Raw genomic sequence first — 20,832 nt, forward strand, 5'->3', positions numbered from 1 at the left:
ATAATTCAGACAAAATTGTACGGATCACAAATTTTGAGTTTTATTTCCTTATATTGTGGTTATTTACATTTCTTTGGTAAATCCCGTAAACGTGACAATACAATGTCGAATGATCAAAATTTAGTGGTAGTTAAATTTTTGTGAATTCTATTCTGCGTACTACAATTATTGTAAACTAGAAATATTGGAGTCATGAATATAACTAGTTTTGTTTCATCCATTAACACCATAAACGTTCAGTAATATGTGAAAGATATTACTAATACTGATTTGTTTTTAATTTAAAATATTTTGTGCAGATTGAATTATTTTTACTGGTTTTGAAATGGTATGAATAAGGTCAATATCAGGTTAGCATGGTTAGCAAACCGAGAGTCCACAGTAGTATTGTAGAACGACACTCTTTGTCATCAAAATGCTTTGTCATGAATTGCTGAACCAGAACATGAATTTGCGATTTCACATGTCCCAGATTTTTACCATGCTAAAGCGCCACTGCGCACAAACAGTATACAAAAGCCATATCTTAAAAACGCTCAAACTTACTTACAAAATAAATTAGTCGATTTCCCTAACTTGAATAAAAAAGAGAGCTTTTCAAAAGTAACAAAAATTGGCATTGACTTTTCCCTCGAAGCATGCAGATATTGAACCCAGTGGAGTAAGCGTTCATCTGTCAGGCTGTAATGAGGCTGTAACAAAGGCAGCGGAAATCGCCTCAAATGAGGAAATATCCAACTGTGTCACTTTTGAAACGCTACCTGTTGATTTAAAATACGTAGTATAGCTTAGTGGAACAAAGTCACATTGTGCCGAATGAGGTATCCAAGTAGGCAAACAACTCCATAATCTATCGACTACTTTATTTTGCAATTTAGTATCATTGAAAAATGAATTTTGTTTTATGTATTCGGATATTTTTTGTATGCAGTATTGTATCAAAGACATCTCAATGCGCTTTACAATTTACACTACTACTATTCAACTACTACACAAATCTTTAAAACTAGAACTTTAAAACTTCACATTTGAATAGAGTACAACACTGGGAAGACTCTAGACAAAAGTAACTGGCTTATTCATATACAGCGTTTAAACAATTATTTTGGAAACAATATTAAAATACATTTTACGTGTTTATTATTCTGATTTTAACTCAAGATACAAATATTCAAAATTAATTTATCACTGAAATTGGAAATGATACGAAATTTCGTAATGAATATTTTTAAGTGTCTGTTAACCGAAAGTGTCAAAACTAGCAACTGTTTGCAGGTGCATTTTCAAGCTAATAAGTTGTCCATACAAGTTCGTCTTTTGCCGTCAATATATATTTGTATATCTTGTCTACATCCATTTCATTTTAATTAAGATATGCTTCACTCAACCATGCAGCTGCCCAGAAACCACACACTTACAAATTTTAATATTCTTAATAGCACCAATATAAAAATAAATAATTCAATAACGTCCTTGTATATAAAATAAATGTACAGCTTACTTCAGTTGCAATTCAGTCTCGACCAAGCCCACATTAAGCATAAATGCTTGTTAGGTAAGGTGTCATTTGAGATGTTTTTACTTTGTCTGAATCCTTATGACTGAGCAGAGTAGTACTTTGAGAAGCAAAATTCATTTAAATTTGAGACGCCAAAATAAACTGAAACATGATTATAGATAAAATAAAACCAAATGAATAAATAAATAAATAAATAAATAAATAAATAAATAAATAAATAAATAAATAAATAAATAAATAAATAAATAAATAAATAAATAAATAAATAAAATTAATGTACCGCGTTAAGGATCCGGATGACAATATCATTTGAAATGGTGGCTATCATGTTTTGTACTGCATAAGACATTTTTAAAATACATGGTACACGTAAATACAGCCTTTGGGTTTTCAAAGACGAAATCTTTTTCTTTTTTAAGCACAATATAAATATGTGCTGCATTTTATGGTTTGCTACTGACTATATACAAATTACAACTTTTACATCAATATTCGATCTTAATTAATTCTCTATTAATTTGTTAGATTTAGATCCTTAAGTTGTACAACTTTGCGAACTAAACAAGTAGCTTAACAGAGTAAAGTTTCCATTTAGGGCCTATTGTTAATATTGTAAATAGGTGGCCAATCTATTATCTATACTACTGCGTCAGAAATCACAATGTTCCAACAAATCCGAAGGTCGACTATACCCCACTTTCCCCTACTTATGTGATTTCAGAATGTAATAAGGATTTTTTTGTTGATGAGTACAAATTATAAAAAACAAAGTATTCAACAGCCTTCAACATTACTCGAACAAATGCCTTCTAATAGCTTTCTGGTGAAATGGTCTCGTTACCATGGAAGCCGTAAATACGGTAATAATAATTATGCAAAATAGAGTCCACCAAAAATATAAACACTGTCCACTTTTCGTACAGAAATGGAGAATGATACAAATAGTCCAAATGGTATGATATTATGCCTTACGATAATTACATTTTCCTCGCAATTGATGTTGACATTCATGATCGATCAATGTCTAAAAATAAATCGCGGAAGGATATGTCGGAAGGATATTATTAGTTGCTAACGGAAACCAGGTATCGTCAAAAGATACCATTTTCTTAATTTCACAAACACAATACACGATAAATATACCAGTCGAGGAACATTTTGCTGATTGGTAGATAATATTCTGCGGAACTCGTGTGGTCATTATTTTCAAGCAAAATGCGTGAAATTGTACATGTGCAAGCAGGGCAATGTGGGAATCAGATCGGAGCTAAGGTAAGAATATTTGAATTTAGATTAAAATTCATCATATTCGTTTGTTTTATAACCATTGTTTCTCAATATGATTGATAATAGTTATTGTTATATAATATTATGAATGAGGTAGTAAATACTGTTAGTTCGTTCATTTGAATATGCATGTCTAATGAGCAGCCTGTTGAACAGTAACGTAGCCAGGATTTTAGTGTGAAGGGGAAAAGCCAAATTTTCGTACCAATTTGTCAATTTTTTTTTCCATTTTTAGTCATTTTAAGGACACTTTACTCTTTGCCGTCCGCATTTTATACTTGAAAATTCATGAGGGTGAGTGTGCGTGGGGGGGGGGGGTATTTGAAGCCGCCCCCCCCTTACCTACGCCCCTGCTGTTGAACGTATTATTGAAAGTATTTGGTCTTTCTTTTGTTGTTATTGCCTATTGGTACTGGTGTGTGTATTTTTAATGTTTTTATTCCCTATTTATGCATATAAGTTACTCAAATGTAACGAGTCATTGTTATGAGATGCATGATTCATACACTCAGCTGCGAAATCTAATAAAAATATACTGGCTGATGGCTGAAACAATGCAAGTCATAGATGCGTAGCGCATAACATTGCAATATATGTTTTCTGTTGCTAATGATAAATACAAATCAGTTGTAAAATGTTAGGATATTAATACTTGCTATCGCTTATCCACATGCATATAACAATAAATCACGAGCAGCTTGCACAACTGTCTACTGAAGATAGTATTTTTTCGATTTTCGTTTTTCTTTTTTCTTTATTTTCTTTCTTTCTTTCTATCTTTCTATCTTTCTTTCTTTCTTTCTTTCTTTCTTTCTTTTTTTCTTTCTTTCTTTCTTTCTTTCTTTCTTTCTTTCTTTCTTTCTTTCTTTCTTTCTTTCTTTCTTTCTTTCTTTCTTTCTTTCTTTCTTTCTTTCTTTCTTTCTTTCTTTCTTTATTTATTTATTTATTTATTTGTTTATTTATTTATTTATTTGATTATTTTACCCAATTGTCGATTTATTTATTTGTAGTTTTATATTTTTTACTTCTTTATTTTTCGTTCACAGCTAATTTGTTAATATGCTTATTTTTCTATTCAACTTTCATTTATATCGTTTATTTATTATCATTCTGCTAATTGTACTTCTTTACATAAAATTATAATTTGTTGTTTTGTTTTCTTCTTTATTTGAATTATTGTAATATATTTACAATGTATGTAAGTGTAAGAGACAAAGGAATCGGATGTGTATCCAATCAAAACGATTATTCGTAAATGTGTTCCAATTGAATGAATCCGACTTATTGCACTCTTTTCTACCACATGCTAATTAGTCTGCTCTCGCTAATCAACATAAATAAGCAGGATACTTTACTTCGATTGCTTCATTAAGATCTCAAGGTTGACATTTCTGCTCATTTTAACAGATTAACATTATAATGTCCCATAAAGTGACTAACCGATACATCTTTAACGCTTTTAACTGAATTCGATATATTGAAGGCTTGTCGACAAACGATATGAAGCGAACATAACATTTTGGCTACAGCTGTAGCCGGCCAGGAGTCATGACAAATTTATCATCCACTGTAATTTGTTACGCTTCACAGCCCATTGCAAAGCTACAACCTGTATTGCCATGACGGTGGAAGCTCTATAGTCCGACGGTTCTTTATTCCGACGGTTCTTTATTCCGAAGGTTCTTTAATCCGACGGTTCTTTATTACGAAGGTTCTTTATTCCGATGGTTCTTTATTTCGAAGGTCCTATAGTCCGAATTTTAAAAACGGTTCTTTAGTCCGAATATGAAAATAGGCTCTATAGTCCGAATTTAAAAAAAAAGGTTCTATAGTCCGAATATGGAAATAGGCTCTATAGTCTAATTTAAAAAAAAAGGTTCTATAGTCCGAAATTGCAAAAGGGTTCTATAGTCCGAAACGGATACCGTGTTCTTTATTTCGAATTGGTAAACAGGTTCTATAGTCCGAATTTTATTTTCATCATTTGTTTCAGTGTCAAATCATCAATTGTTAAATACAAATCCACTGAAGTTCAACATGGTTGCTTTTTCTGGATATTTTACGTAGCATACATTGACGTTTATCTTCATTCTGGTGGTATTTTCTTCATTCTTATCTTCCTGTAATCTTCATTTATTTTGTTCATTATCTTTGTATTCATTGTTCTTTCATTTGGACTTCCTTTTAGTCTTTATTCAGTTGTTTATTTTCTTTCATTGTGTCTTTCCTTCTTTTGTTCTGTTTGTGGGTGGGGGTGTGTGGGTGTGTGTGTGTGTGTGTGTGTTTTGCACTTCTTCAGGTTTTTTTATATTTTCGTTCCATTCATTATTTTTCTTTTCGTTTCTGATGGTGTAAAAATATGTCAACATTTTTGGAGCAAATATCGTATTTTTAGGATCTTTGTTTACAGTAAGTTGGGGGATATCAGGCGCGTACGCAGGATTTGTTTTTGATGACGGGGGGGGGGTCTAAAAGTAGCGTCATCCCGTTTACCATAAACTCTGCTATTATCTAGCTATTGGGCGCAGTAAATGTTAATGTTATATAAAAAATTCGGACTATAGAGCCTTTTTACCGATTCGGACTAAAGAACACGGTATCCGTTTCGGACTATAGAACCCTTTTGCAATTTCGGACTATAGAACCCTTTTTTAAATTCGGACTGTAGAGTCTATTTTCATATTCGGACTAGAGACCCGTTTTTAAAATTCGGATTAAAGAACCTCTTTTAATATTCGGATTAGGGAACCTTTTTTAAAATTCGGACTATAGAACCTTCGAAATAAAGAACCATCGGAATAAAGAACCTCTTTTTAATTTTTTTTCGGACTAGAGAACCTCTTTTAAAATTCGGACTAGCGAATGATATGAACACATGTTCGGACTAGCGAACCTTCGGACTAAAGAACCTTCGGATTATAGAAGCGTCGGATTATAGAGCAGTCCCCGCCATGACTCAGTTACTCGATAATTATCATATAGGGCTTCGCAAATTAATTGATCAGAAAACATAGCGTTAAGGGGTATGATAGTGACCTTTTTCAGATTAGCCCCTATTGAGAAGTAAACATGACCTACACCAACTATCGTGTGTGAGAAATGCCATGGGTCGGTACATGTCGTCAATATGTTTAGTTATAATATGTTTACGAACCTAACAACAGGTCAACTTTTGGGGGCAATTCAGTGAAAAATCGGTATTTTTTAAAATTGTCAATAAAGAGAAATATCAAAAACAGTCAGTGTTGGGCATTTGTTATACATACATCATGTACATAGTCAATAATTTTTCGTATGGTGTTAGTAGCAGCGAATTTCACGATTTACAGTTACACTTTGATTTGGTCCCCCCATTTTACTATTTCCTATCGGTTTCACACATATGGACTTTAAGAATCATTTTTCACAATGACATGACCAAAATTTATGTCAGATGGTCGGTAATTCTTCACAAGAATATGAAGATTATTATAGTGCCGCATGATAAGTCACTCTTCCAGGGTATTTGGTTGATACCAAACTTTGCATTCAATAAATTCAGTGTGTAACAAATCAAAACAAATGTTTGTGGGGTATGCTTTTACGACTGGAGTTCATAACAATTGGTAAGTTTTTTAGCGGGTTCACCGTTGGGAAAGTTTAGAATTGTAAAGCTTTCGTCAGGAATAGCTTTGACTTCTTCAGGACAACGTACCTAAGAATGCGGTACCTTGCCTACTGGTGACTCTGAAAAGAGCCGTTCACTGAAGACTGCCTCTTGTCAGCAGATACTCGCCTATTTGCTGATGTAAAAATGTAAAAGGGGTTTGGTGGCTCTGAAAAGAGCCGTTCACTGAAGACCGCCCTTTGTCAACAGGGAACAAGCAGACCCCGCCTGTCTGCTAATGTTAAAGGTTTGGTGGCTCCGAAAAAGAGATAGACGAGGTCTGCTTGTTCTCTGTTGGCAAGGGGCAGTCCTCAGTGAATGGCTCTTTTCCGAGCCATCAAATCTTTAAAATTAGCAAATTGGCGAGGTCTGCTTGTTCTCTGTTGACAAGAGTCAGTCTTCAGTGAACGGCTCTTTTCAGAGCCACCAAACCTTTTACATCAGCAGATAGGCGAGATCGGCTTGCTCTCTGTTGACAAGAGACAGTATTTAGTGAACGGCTCTTTTCAGAGCAACCAGTAGGCAAAGAGCGGCCTACGTGTCTCATTCTTAGGTACTTTGTCCTGAAGAAGTCAGAGCTACTCTTGACGAAAGCTTGACCGTTCTAAACTTGTCCGACGGCGAATCCGCTAAAAAACTTACCAATTTCTATTTTGTTGGGCGACAAACATCGGTATATGTGCTCTTACCAGATATAAAAGTCATAAAGATAGGGGCGGCCTAACCGGCGTCTTAGCAGGACGTGCATGAATCAATAATCACAGAGGAAACAAATAAGAAAATAATATGATAATTATAACATAAGCTGACTGGCACTATAATAAAGGAGAGAAGAAATCAGAACCGTTCGGATTCGAACCAGTGCGCACTTACGATGACAAAAGTATATAAAAGTTCGATCGTAAACATATAACATAATATTTTATTATGACATGTACTGACCCAAAGCATTTCTTATGTAAGTCATGTTTACATTTCAACAGGGGATAACCTGAAAAAATTGCTATGAGACGCCTTAAAGACCCATTCAGTGATCCCAGCGAAAGTGTAAAAAATTAAAATTGTTTATAAATTGCTTAAAAGTGAAGGATAAGTCATTCAAATTGTCATTTGGTATTTTTGAAATGAAACATTCGGCAAAAAACGAAGAAAACAACAGTATTGACAAAGTTGAATCCCCATTCAAATATACATGTAGCTAATTTAGATACTGTCAGTATCTAAATTACAGATCCATATAAATTCCTTATTTTGTCTTAAATACACAGCTTTCGGCTGAACCACTAACAGGCTATGTTAACACATTTATGACAATGACAAAAGTACCAAAATCTGAATTTTGATGATTTTTACGATCGTCCGGATCAGCAAATAACTGAATGGGCCTTTAAGTTTACTAGATACTATATTAATAGGTTTTGCTCTTTCGTAGTACTATCGTATCCAACCATAGAACCACTTTATAAATAATATACAAAATTAATGAAAATGGTCTGTTTCACGCTAAGTTTACTTTTGAATATTACAACTGATTTGTGAAGAGTACAAAAGATTTTAAGCAACATAAAGGCTTGAAATTTGGTTGCAAAATTAATACAACAATAATCTTAATTTGTCTAAATATTAAAGATAAATTTAAGTTAAAAAGCACATTCAAGGTATATAATTTAGTAATAGTCGCTGCCAAGCATGCAGCAAAACACCAGAGTAATTATACTTTGAACATCTTTGAAAGCCAATTTTGTAATACTTTTTCTTTGTACAGTTCTGGGAAGTGATATCTGATGAACACGGCATCGATCCAACAGGTGCCTACCATGGTGACTCTGATCTCCAACTAGAAAGGTCCAATGTTTACTTCAACGAAGCTTCAGGTGGCAAATACGTGCCTCGAGCAGTGCTCGTGGATCTGGAACCAGGGACCATGGACTCTGTCCGTTCTGGACCATATGGTCAGTCTTTCCGGCCAGATAACTTCGTGTTTGGTCAAAGTGGAGCTGGGAATAATTGGGCTAAAGGACATTATACTGAAGGAGCTGAATTGGTAGATTCTGTCCTTGATGTGATACGAAAAGAAGCCGAAGGATGCGATTGTCTTCAGGTATGCAAGCAATGGAAAGGGAAAGGTATTCGAAATCTCATTTAAATAGGCAATTTCGTGGTCCATAACCCCACTGCTCTCAAACAAAGTTCAGATTTTTATACCAGTGGAAACCTCTGGCTACATAATGTTTATATATACAAAACATTTCTTGCAGATTATTTCGTTTAGTAAAGATATTGTCAAATTAGTATTATATTCTGTTAGTATACCTGCAGAACGAAATTAAACACAGTGGCATGTGGAGAAGGGTAATAGTATACACAATAATCATACACAACTCGCAAACGCGAAATCGGAATCAACCGAATTTGATAAATATGCTTTTTTTTCATGGATATCTATACTGATAAATGCCATAAAAAGAGGTTGCTAGAATCATAAAAGACCCCTTTAATGTGGGATGCGGTTGATCTGTCATCTGGAGTAGAGTACAACATGTTATCAACACAGTGTATTCCGTATTCTAAACATGAATGTCAAAATTCATATTTGTATGCCTATAGTTGCATGTTCTACTTCATTTAATATAGCCTATACATTTCCGTCACTTGTATTAATTATATTTCCCTGATATAACTATTATAAGAAAAGAAAATATAAGAAATAAATAATTCAAATCAAACTTGGTATATGTTATTTCTACGTTTTACTCTTCCGTGTAAACATACTCTAATTCTCTTTATCATCATCTTTTCCCCACAGGGATTCCAATTGACTCATTCTCTTGGAGGCGGCACAGGTTCCGGTATGGGCACTTTACTCATCAGCAAGATTCGTGAGGAATACCCAGACCGTATTATGACCACTTTCAGCGTCGTTCCATCTCCCAAAGTATCTGACACCGTTGTGGAGCCATACAACGCTACGCTGTCTGTCCATCAACTCGTAGAGAATACAGATGAAACCTTCTGCATTGATAACGAAGCTCTCTATGACATATGTTTCCGTACATTGAAGTTAACTACACCCACTTATGGTGATCTCAACCACCTTGTGTCAGCCACCATGAGTGGAGTCACTACCTGCCTTAGGTTCCCAGGTCAGCTCAATGCCGATTTGCGTAAACTAGCTGTCAACATGGTCCCATTCCCGCGTTTGCATTTCTTTGTTCCAGGATTCGCACCCTTGACAAGTCGCGGTAGTCAGCAATATCGGGCTTTATCGGTCCCTGAATTGACGCAGCAACTGTTTGACGCGAAGAATATGATGGCTGCGTGTGATCCGCGTCATGGGCGTTACCTGACGGTAGCTGTAATATTCCGTGGCAGAATGTCCATGAAAGAAGTTGATGAGCAAATGCTGAATGTTCAAAACAAGAACAGCAGTTACTTCGTGGAATGGATCCCCAACAACGTGAAGACCGCTGTCTGCGACATCCCACCTCGTGGACTCAAAATGTCATCCACGTTTATTGGAAACAGCACAGCCATTCAAGAGCTCTTCAAACGCATCTCTGAGCAGTTTACCGCCATGTTCCGTCGTAAGGCTTTCTTGCATTGGTATACTGGTGAAGGCATGGATGAGATGGAGTTCACTGAGGCTGAGAGCAACATGAATGATCTGGTATCTGAGTATCAGCAGTATCAAGACGCTACTGCGGAAGATGACGGCGAATATGAAGAAGAAGAAGAAGAAGATGAACAACAAGGGTATGAAGATTAAGCTTAATAATGGTGGAATTATGGAACTATTGTTAAAAATACCACTATTTTAATTTTATTTTTTAATATACTAAAGTGCAATACATTTTTTTAGTTCAATAAAATCAATGTTGATGTTTACACATTTCTATTGCGGACTGAAGCAGGTGCATGATGGGTAATATGGTAACAACTATATTATCTAAAACTCTGCAAACAACTTTAACGTCACAAATCATACGAACTAATTCTAGGTATGCAATCGAAGACTTTTTTTAATATATTTTGGTCGGTGACATATTTATCCTAGCAAAGTCATCACGACCATCATCATTATGTCACCTCTGACGACGACGTCATGACTCAACGAAAAATTGGAATATCAGCTTTATGTAACTTTTTGTACAGTATTGCCACGTTAGTCAAGCAGCAAGACAAATCGCGTGCGCTTTTTATGATAAAGGTCCAGAGTCAGCTTTAACATCATAAACTGACTTCAACATGCTCAAAGAATAGGAAAAACTTTGATGGCAAAAATATCACATTCGGCCTTAAATTTTGTACTGGTATCAAACTTAAATTTAATTCAACTTTACCATATAAAGTTTAATCTCTTTGGCAACACATTCTTGATAAAGATTCAGTATAAATTCGGTAAAATCTCTTCAAAGTGAGTACTTACCAATTTACCATGTGATCTGTTTTACAGCACCACAAAGAATGAAAGCATACAAAATGTTTGTTGTTTTAATAGCATTGGGAAATAATCGTGATAATCATCTCAGTCTTTGAAGTAAAACAAGCAATGCTTTACATTCTTTTAGCACAAAAAACAAACGAATCTTGGTTCTCTGTATTGATGATGATTGATGGTAAAATATTGTTGGGAGGGCAAAATGGGAAAAATGAAAGCTGTGATTGCCAGGAATAATTATTAACTTTCAAGTGTCATTTGGAAACATCATTTTCTTTCTTTCTAAATCAAAAAAGAAAAAGAAAATATTTAATGGTGTTTTTTGTTTGTTTTGTTTTTTGGTTTTTTGTGAGTCGGACGTACCTTGGGCAAACAAACACATATTTTTTTAGCCTAATACAATATTGTCTGTTCAATTAGCTAATTAGATTCTTATATTTTTAAGATATTTGAAAAAAGAAAAAATTGTGGTCAAAGTCATCAAAGAAAAGTGTTAGCACAGCCTTAGACCCAACGTGATGTATACTTTTCCAATTCCAAAGTTCAATTTGAAACCTCATTTCTTTTCAAATTTGGTCTTTTCCCGCGATATTTTTATGACAAGCCGTAGAACGTCGGGTACCATAAACTTTTTTGAATCAATCCATTTAGTGCAATAGGGACGATTGTCATAATAATTAGATGCGCTGAGATAGTATTTATTCGGTCTATGATCCGCATCAAGAAGTATTATGAAAAGGTCGCGAACCCTTTTGGTGGACCCAAGTAACTGCCTAAAATGAGGTAAAATTAAAAAGAAATGGGGTTTTAAATTGAACTTTGGAATTTGTAAATCACGTTAGGTCTAAGGCTGTGCTAAAACTTTTCTTTGATGACTTTGACCACAATCTGTTATTTTTTCAAATATCTTTAAAATTCAAGAATCTAAGCTAATTGAACAGACAGTAACTTTAGCTATCCTAGGCGGCTTCTGACTCTGTGAAACAGAAAAAAAGACGCCGCAGAAATGTAAATCCTACAGCTTAAAATTCTTCTGAGATTAGATCAAAGTCATAATATAACTTAAATAATAATAGTAGTGTGTGTATTAAATCATATTATTAATTTGTAACGTTGTAATAAAATCCATACGTAATTTCAATATGTCGTGTCTCTTATTTTTTTGCAAATAATAATATGAAACATTGTACATTACACATATCAATGCTAAATATTAAAGGCGGTGCCATTTTCAGTAGCCTTAAAATATCTAGAAACTTTTTATCAGTGCAATAAAATATTATACAACATATACAACACTTACAGCTTTGTTTAACTATTTTTTGCCTGAGCAGGAATAAGTTCGACGCTTTTTGTATTCCGAGGTTGCGATTTGTGTATTATATCGGGATGTGGTGGTGGGGAGGGGGGGCGGGTGCGTGCAGCGCCGGCCACAATTCATCTTGAAAAGTGTGGGAAGAAAGAATAAGGAGAAAGGAAAAGAAGAAAAGAACAAAAACCTACTCATTTTCCCAAGGAGTGTGTTTCGGGATGTCACATGTTTCCCATTAACGCACACGTGTGGGGCCGGGTGGGGGTGGGGTGGGGTGGGGGTGGGGGTGCGTGTGTGTGTGTGGGGGGGGGGTGCGTGGTGTGTGGGGGCCGTGCAGTGTATGTCATTAATATTGGGAGGAGGTGAATATTGTCGAAAAAGAGAGTGATAAATACGCAAGATGGATAAAGGAAGCCAACACCATCATCAGAAAGCAAGGCACCACAATGAACCGAAACGAGGGCCAATATAATCGTATACTTTTGACGACCTGTTGATGGAGAAATCGTCTGGCAACTACATTACTAAGTAGCGATATTTAACAACTGCTGTTCAACAATTATCATAATCAACAGAAACACCGAGAAAGATAAGAAACGTCTGCACGTAAGTGTTTTCTAATCTGGGCTAATTATTTTAAAATATTTTTTTTTCTAAAAAATATCAAATGTTTTAAAGGAATACTTTGTGATTCTAGCATCATCTTTTATAACACCCTTTTTCAGTAGATATCCAAGAAAAAATGTATTCCCAAAATTTCAGTTGAGTCCGATTTTGCGTTTTAGAGTTATACATGATGTGTATTAGGCCTACACTGCTCCATAATATGTTCATTTATGCCACTGTGTTGTTCTTTCGTAACAGAACATAAATTTGACGAGTTTTGATAAACGAATGAATCTAGCTACAAGACATTTTTTGTACATAAACATTATATGTAGCCAGAGATTTCCTGTGGTATAAAAATCTCAATCTTTTTTGAGAAAAGTGGGGGGGTGAGGCTGTGGATCACAAAATACTCAGGCTTTAATTAAGTAAAACACTCATCCGGATCAAGAGAAATTTCAGCCTTTTAAGGTCATATGGTGAATTCCGAGAACATGGACATTTTTGATATTTTAATCGTTATTTATGCTTACTCCAATAGAATTGCATAAAAATTTCAATTACCTTAGATCGACTAGTTTTTGACTGTATATTTGCTCAAACTGTTTTAAAAATGAAAGTTTCACACATAATTCCAAATCAACTTACAATGATTTTGTAACAATCACCTTTCCCACCTCCCTCATAAAAGAAAATCAACATTTGGGAGCCTCACCGTTTGAGTTTTAGAGCCAAAAGAGTGAAAAGACCAAACGTGCAAAGTCTGCAAACTAATTCCAATCCAATACACAATGTACTATCATGACTATGTAAATGTAAATACTTAGTTGAGGAACTACGACAGTACTCAAACAAACGGACAAGAGCGTTTCTTTTATTTGTAAAGTGTTTCCTAATATAGCCGAATAATGACTGGGTAAAAACATTTTTGACAAAAAAAAAGGGTAATTTTTATTAGAAGGTGGTATGAAAAAAACTCAGATACAATATGTAGTTTGAAAGTTTAAAAGAAATTCTATAATTATTAAATTATACAAGTCTAATATTTCTAGAAACACCAGGCGCGCTATTTTTAGAATCAAAACACGAAAACCAGATTAGAGTTTGCTGGTGATGGAAGCTTAAATATTAATCATGTTTTTTGTATAAATCGACCTGTAGAACAACATTTTAATCATGTCATTCCACCCTTCCCATGTTTTGGCTTCTACCGGAACTCAGTGTACTGACAATAAGGACAAGATATCTGCGAATCGGGAAAATTTGTCAGTGCCTAAATTGCGAGAAATTCAAGTTTGGGCTACGGGAGAGGCCGTGTTAACACCGGACAGAGCTAGTGTACGAATTGTGGTATCAAGCAAGAAAGAACAGGCCGGTGAAGCAAAAAGCAGTGTTGCTAGAAGATTAGATTACATTGTGCAGACGTTGCACACACACAATGTTAAGGTAAAATGAAAATTACTTCGATGCAGAGGCATCAACATGATCAATCCGAAGTTGGCGATCTTTTCCTTTAGACCACCCTCCTCGCTATATTATTTTTAATTATAGGGACTAAATAGTAAATAATTATTACTTTTGCATCAAGGTTTACTTTTGCATCAAGGTTTTTTAAACAGTTGCCAAACACTTTGAAGTCGAGGTTTAATGTACATTGGAAGGAGGGCAGGGCTTCGATAAATGAGGGAAATTAATTATGGGGTAAAAAACAAGTGAAAACGGCTATTCTGCTGGGAAGTTTTTGTCTCAAAAAATAGTTAAAAAATTATTGGAAAAGCAAGAATGTATCATAAAATCAGCATCACTTCCGTCACATAAAAAGATGATCAGATTAGTGGAAAGTGGCAAAGAATTTGTGAAATGAGCGAATTTTTTAAAGAAAAATACATCATGTTTTATGAGAAATTCGCCATCTAATAAATGCAAAATTGCGTCATGCAGTAAAATACTGTCAAACGCGCTTGATACACGAGCGTAAATCACTGTCAAAACGAGCGTACATGTACATCAAGCGCTCTTGCAACGCGAAAGTTTTGGAGTTTGCATCAACGGTTTTGCATTCAGCTCTGTTACGTCAAAAATTGCTATAAAAACATGGATTTTGGAACAAAATAATTGTTTGATGAAATAAAAGGCATGTTTGTATAGCTAAGAACATGTTTAACCTTGATGCGAAAGTTAAATTTGATAAATTTGTAATTTTAAGTTACCTTATATAGCTCGGGTGGTCTAAAAGAAAAGATCTCCCCAAAATTTATTTCGCGGCGCAGGGGGTTGGCTGAGGGGGATGTGCCCCGGCCTTGTCAGTCGTTGGAAAATTTTACAAAATGGGTGCCAAATGAAAGCATTTGGTGGACACTTTTTTTTACAATATTAAATTAGGTATGTATTTTTGTATTAAAAATGTTTAGAAAAATTGAAAAAAGTTCAATGAAGCAGGGATGTGAGAGTTCCTCTTTTCAGCTGATTTCCTCTTTTTTTGTTGCCAAAATTTACAAGTTTTTCTTTTATTTTCAGCCCATATTGGCGTTTTTACCCTGATTTTACGCTGTTTTTAGTGATTTTCCTCGTTTTTGGTCTGTGGCCTCTCACACCCGGATGACCCCTGATGAAGGCCCAATTGCATGATTGAAGCAGAAGTTCTAGTCACGTGCCTGTACTTTTTGTCAAGGGAGGGGAGCAAAGAAAACAAAATTACCCAGTATTGGAAATTTTAAAAAATCTTTAATGCAAATCGCACCACAGATATTGGAACAATATCTGTGATCGCACAGTCATTGCTACATGTATTATTTATTACCATTATGGATGTTTTTCCCCAATTTCCCTCATTCAAAGACTTTCCAACATAATATATTTCTTAAGTTTTTGGCAAGAAAACCTTGATGCAAAAATTAATTTTTAAACTAGTCTAGATTAAAAAAAAACTAAGTATAGCCCAACAGGTTTGTATAATTTGGGCAATAGAATGCCACTAATTTATTGTTTTTCCCCTTTGCAAATCGCACATTGCTAAATACCATGGATGTTTTTCCCCAATTTCCCTCATTAAAGACTTTCCAACATGTCATGCCGTAAAACCTCGTCTACAAGCATATTTTTTAATAGTGAACGTACAGTAAATTAATCCGAGACAGCCGTAAACAAGCCAATCAATAGATTGGTCTTCCAATTAGTACATTGTATTGTTTGTATGCTTGTATCGGTTTTACAGTACCAGTATTTCAAAAGTTTTTGGCAAGAAAATGCTGATACAAAAATTTATTTTAACTACCGTAAAGTGGGGTGACTTTGGACACGCATATTAGACAGGGTATCTCAATGTAAATCAATAATTTTTTTCTAAAAAAATCATTGATTTAAATTTAAATAAACAATTTTTTTGAAAAAAAATTGTGATTTATATCAAGCAACCCTGTTCTACACAAATGTATATGCGTGTCCAAAGTCACCCCACTGTCCAAAGTCACCCCACTTTACGGTACATGTATATAGAAAAATTATTTAATTTGTGTACATCGTGGAACATACTCTTTGCGTGGCTGTGCGTAGTAAGCTGTTGTACGCAGATAACCTCGCATATATGGACGCGTAGAGTAGCGTTGTACGCTTGTGTATTAACATGATTAGTCGCGGAGTAATAAGCGTAGTTGAATGTTGCACGATGTACACAAATTAAATCATTTTTCTATAGTCTATAAAAAACTAGGTACCGTACATATATAGCCTCAGAACAGGTTAATTGAATGCCACTAATTTATTGTTTTGCATTTCATTTTTTTAATGTTAAATTGCTTTATCATTTGTGTGCCACGCAGGAAGGTGATGTGACAATTACCAAGTTCATCCAGCGGCTAGAGGGCGTTTACAACATGGAAGCAGAAGTGGGTGTAGTCTTTGTAGATTTTGACAAGTGTCAGGCCGTGTGTAATTTTCTGGTGGAAAAGCTTGATGAATCGGTGCTGGTGTCACAACCAAATTACTTTCATAGCTCTCATGGTCTAGAAGGGGTTAGGTAGGTTTAAATGACCGGCATTATTTAATTTTAAAGGATATATGTATATTACAATTTAGTGGAATTCTTGTTTCCCAGTACCAGTCCAGTACTTATAACAACACCAAAGAACATCCGTAAACAGATGCATCAGTAGGGTTGTAGATCATAATATTTCTTATTCTGTGTGACAAAGTCAGAAATATTATTACTCACGGCTTGAGCTTACGCCATCGAGGCTGATGGCTTGATCACAAGTGACTGTTGTGATCTGGTCCACTGCATTTCCCACGAAGGTTGGATGCACTCTCTAAAAGGCTTTTGTTAATCCATGGATGTAAAATTGCACCCACTTTTTGAATAATATTTTGAAAAGCAAGATGTTGACAGTTAACTGAAGGGTGGACTTTGATTTGCATGGACTGAATGTGACGAATTATGCACATGATATCCACAGTTCCTTCCTTGAAGCTGCATGTATTTTGCTTTTTTTTATCAAAGGCACATCACAAGCGGGGTGACCTTGCGGCTTTCACTCCGCTTTCTGGGATTTTTTTTTTTGTGTGCCCCATTTTGTGTTACCTTTGAACACCAAGGCAGATGCTATCATTTTACTCATGTGGATCCGGTAAAACCCAATAGATTTTGCTGTGAACACAGTGAACAGGAATTTGTCATTTTATCTATTACCGATTCTATTTCTATTTTAAAAACAACTTAAGTTTTAGATAGCCTACATACTTCCAAAGTATGTACATGTATAACATTTATTTGGCACATGATTAATGTTGTTGTGTTCCAACTCTTTTCTGTTTTCTACAGGAGACAAGCATGTCTCAATGCAGTACAGAACGCCAGACAAAAAGCCCTGGAGGTTGCCAGACTTCTACGTCAGGGTCTCGGAAGACCCCTCACCATACGAGAAGACCAGTCACATGAGTGGGAAGGACCTACCCCATCGCAGCAAGACTCTGCAGCAGGCAATGAGGGACCCATGACATTACAACAAAAGATTGCTAATGCCACTGTGACTGTTAGTGCAAAAGTATTCGCTAGTTTTGAACTTGTTTCTCGAGATAAGAGCAAACAACAGCAAAGAACTTGATGAAAAATGAATGCCCTGCTATGTATATATCAGGCATGAGAATGTTCCTGACCAAGCAGGAATTCCTCAGTGCTTTTTTCTTGTCCAAATTTCCGCATTTTTATTCATTTTTAGCCCGTTTTGGAAAGTTTTGCCACATTTTACGCACTATTTCCTGCTTTTTCAGAATTTTCCTGTTTTGTTATGGAAATCTTTTCTCATGCCTGATATGTGATCAAGTATTTTTATTATTTAAAGAAATTATATTTATTTTAATATCATGATGATGTGATGCAATCAAGCTAAGCAAGCTCGATATTGATCACATATTCAATTTTGACTAAGTTCCTTAAAGCCATAATGTACGATCTTATAATATGAAATTGGTTAATTTTTTTCAAACCTGATTTTTTTGCATACTTTTAATGTTTACACGTGTCCCAACTTACACCTAAATGGAATCGGCCAAATTTGTTGTCTTTGTAGGTCAACAGAGCAAAGTTCGACATATCATAAACTATGATAATATGTCCTCCCATAGAAGCTCATATACTAACTGCATGGGAAATGGCCAAAATAACCAGTGGGGTTTCTTTCACTTTACCTTGTTATTTCAACTTAAAATGGACAGCAACCCTTCCCGTCAGTTATTACCAATATTATTTCAACATTTTGAATAAAGAATAACAAAATTAAATTTTGACGGAAATCAAACATATTAAGGCTTTAAGTACCATACATAATTCTGTGTGAGATGTTGTATTCGTTGTGCATCCCAGCGGTGTAGTGTTAGTCATCCTATTGGGGGGCATGTGACAAAATAGTTCACACACATAGCGTGATTTTGCACTGCATAAATTGGTTGGTTAAGTTTAAGGGTGGTCTTAACTCTTAACCCTGGCATTATGGAAACTTTTGAGCCTTAACTAAAGTATATAAAAGTATACATTTTTAGAATGACAAAGACTTGATGAATTAATCTTTGCTCAAGGTCAAATTTGGGCAAAAAAATGCTCATTTTGGAGAAATTACCCCAAAATACTTCATACCAACAATTTAGCAGAATGAGCCCAGAAGTTTCCATAATTTCAGGGTAAGGCTGGCATTTTCGGGTGGGCTTGGGGTACCCGCCCGAGATTACATTACCCGAAATTTAAAAAAAATAAGTTTTTTATTTTTTTCGGTTTTGTAGTGTCCCTGGACCTAGACCTAAATGCTAGGATCATTCATGGTTTTTGAATTTTGCATGGTGTTTTGTGTTTTTAATATGAAAATTGATACTTTGTTTTCATGTCATACTCTATCATTCAATGCATTTTGATATCATTAATACTAGAGTATGACATGAAAACAAAGTATCAATTTTCATATTAAAAACACAAAACACTGTAAAATTCAATTTTGGATTCCTTGTCCCTATAATATACATAACTTTTGTTACCACTGTGTTATTAGTTTTTGAGAAAAATGCATAAATAGTCACAAATTTATCAAGGCGTGTAGTCCCTTAACCCCCGGCTGTTTACACATTCCTGCCCAAAACTGCCTCTTCTTGTTGTCCACATTGTTGTGATTGCAACAGGTTAAGCATCATTCTGATGACAGAAGACATATATTTGGCAGGTGAAACTTGATGAGAGTGTAATATTCTTTTGAGAACAAAAGAAACGGAAAACAATTATTAGGTATTAAAATGAATCTGATAAGCTTTATTGGACACTATAATACAAATCACATTAGAATGTATTTTCCCAGAAAAAGTAATATAATAGACAACTTTGTGATTGTGGTCTTTTGTGCAAAACATTCCCACTTCAGTCAAGCAGTAGATTCTAATCACATCAGATTTGTACTACCGTATGTATTATTTTGTATGGCTTTTAAATATATGTGTAAATAAACTTTCATACCATAATAATATTATGTATTGTGATACAGATTGTGTTAGTGTAATTAGTAGTTATGCCTGCCTTTGGGGACATATGTGACATGATCAAGGGGAATGAGAAACTGAAAACCTCAATCTCATGTTGATATGACTTTTCTTTGTGAAGTTACGTCAATCGCTGAAAACAATATAAAACAAAGAATTTGAATACTTTCTTTGCCAATATCTCAAAATCAATATTAGCGACATCTGACTCATTTCCCTTGATCGTGTCACATATTAGAACTAAAAATAATTAAATAATTATAATTTTATCTGGATAGTCTATTACATTATTAGAATGCTTACATTGTTAATGGGTCTGCATCAGGTGTTTTTCAAAGGGTCGATGGTCAGTTCTAACTTCTAGACAGGACGTTATGGCCAAAATTTTCCCAGCGTGACTAGGTCTAGTAACACTCTCATACAACAATGTTTTGTAATGTCCTACAAATGACCTAATTTAAAGGATACCGCCAATATCAGGTCTCACACAGTATAAGTTCCTGTAGCAACCAATAAAATCAAAATTTTCTTAACTGCAACATGATACCGCACTTGTTTCAAAAGAAATCAAATTACCTAGCCATGTTGAGATTCAGCAACATTTTAATGGCCAAATACTCCACAGATTAAGTAGTAGACAGCAGTCTGGACAGTTACCGATTGATGAACTATGTAATTTCAACTTTTCAAATCACACCAAATTCAAAATCAATTTGGTATCATAGTGTAGCTGACCGTTTTCCTCGCGTTATCACTATAGTATCAGTTTTGCTTGACCACACAATCAAGTGAGAACTTTCTTTTTTTGATGTGTACATGTATATCCTTTTCTGACATTTCATAGCTCCGACCTATTCGGCAGAGGCTCAGTTTACAAACACTTAAAATTAATGAATGTTACATTTGATTCTTCACATAAAGCCAGATTTAGGGGTGTGACCTAAATGACGACCTTATCTTCCCACTTTACCATGTCAAAATGCAGATTTGGTATTAGGTGAAAGCTCAAAAAT

At 34.9% G+C, this 20,832-nt stretch overlaps 2 protein-coding genes across 2 annotated transcripts; both read left to right on the forward strand.

Moving 5' to 3' along the window:
- Positions 1 to 2,618: 2,618 nt before the first annotated feature.
- LOC140156707 (tubulin beta-4 chain-like) lies at positions 2,619 to 12,107 on the forward strand. Its single transcript, XM_072179645.1, has 3 exons — positions 2,619 to 2,791; positions 8,218 to 8,553; positions 9,259 to 12,107. Exons 1-3 carry the CDS (start codon positions 2,735 to 2,737, stop codon positions 10,216 to 10,218), a joined length of 1,353 nt encoding a protein of 450 aa, XP_072035746.1. The 5' UTR covers positions 2,619 to 2,734; the 3' UTR covers positions 10,219 to 12,107.
- Positions 12,108 to 13,900: 1,793 nt separating this feature from the next.
- LOC140156250 (interleukin-1 receptor-associated kinase 1-binding protein 1-like) lies at positions 13,901 to 19,025 on the forward strand. The gene is made up of 3 exons (XM_072179246.1): positions 13,901 to 14,254; positions 16,627 to 16,823; positions 17,625 to 19,025. Exons 1-3 carry the CDS (start codon positions 13,985 to 13,987, stop codon positions 17,905 to 17,907), a joined length of 750 nt encoding a protein of 249 aa, XP_072035347.1. The 5' UTR covers positions 13,901 to 13,984; the 3' UTR covers positions 17,908 to 19,025.
- The last annotated feature ends 1,807 nt before the right edge of the window (positions 19,026 to 20,832 follow it).

This window comes from Amphiura filiformis, chromosome 7 (genome assembly GCF_039555335.1).
Source record: "Amphiura filiformis chromosome 7, Afil_fr2py, whole genome shotgun sequence".
Lineage (NCBI taxonomy): Eukaryota > Metazoa > Echinodermata > Ophiuroidea > Amphilepidida > Amphiuridae > Amphiura > Amphiura filiformis.

Excerpts from the sequence above, each read along its gene's own strand:
- LOC140156707 (XM_072179645.1), top strand. The coding sequence starts at position 2,735 with ATGCGTGAAATTGTACATGTGCAAGCAGGGCAATGTGGGAATCAGATC. Across the intron at positions 2,792-8,217 it reads GGAATCAGATCGGAGCTAAG|TTCTGGGAAGTGATATCTGA; the intron begins GTAAGAATATTT and ends TTCTTTGTACAG. Across the intron at positions 8,554-9,258 it reads AAGGATGCGATTGTCTTCAG|GGATTCCAATTGACTCATTC; the intron begins GTATGCAAGCAA and ends TTTTCCCCACAG.
- LOC140156250 (XM_072179246.1), top strand. The coding sequence starts at position 13,985 with ATGTCATTCCACCCTTCCCATGTTTTGGCTTCTACCGGAACTCAGTGT. Across the intron at positions 14,255-16,626 it reads TGCACACACACAATGTTAAG|GAAGGTGATGTGACAATTAC; the intron begins GTAAAATGAAAA and ends TGTGCCACGCAG. Across the intron at positions 16,824-17,624 it reads CATGGTCTAGAAGGGGTTAG|GAGACAAGCATGTCTCAATG; the intron begins GTAGGTTTAAAT and ends TGTTTTCTACAG.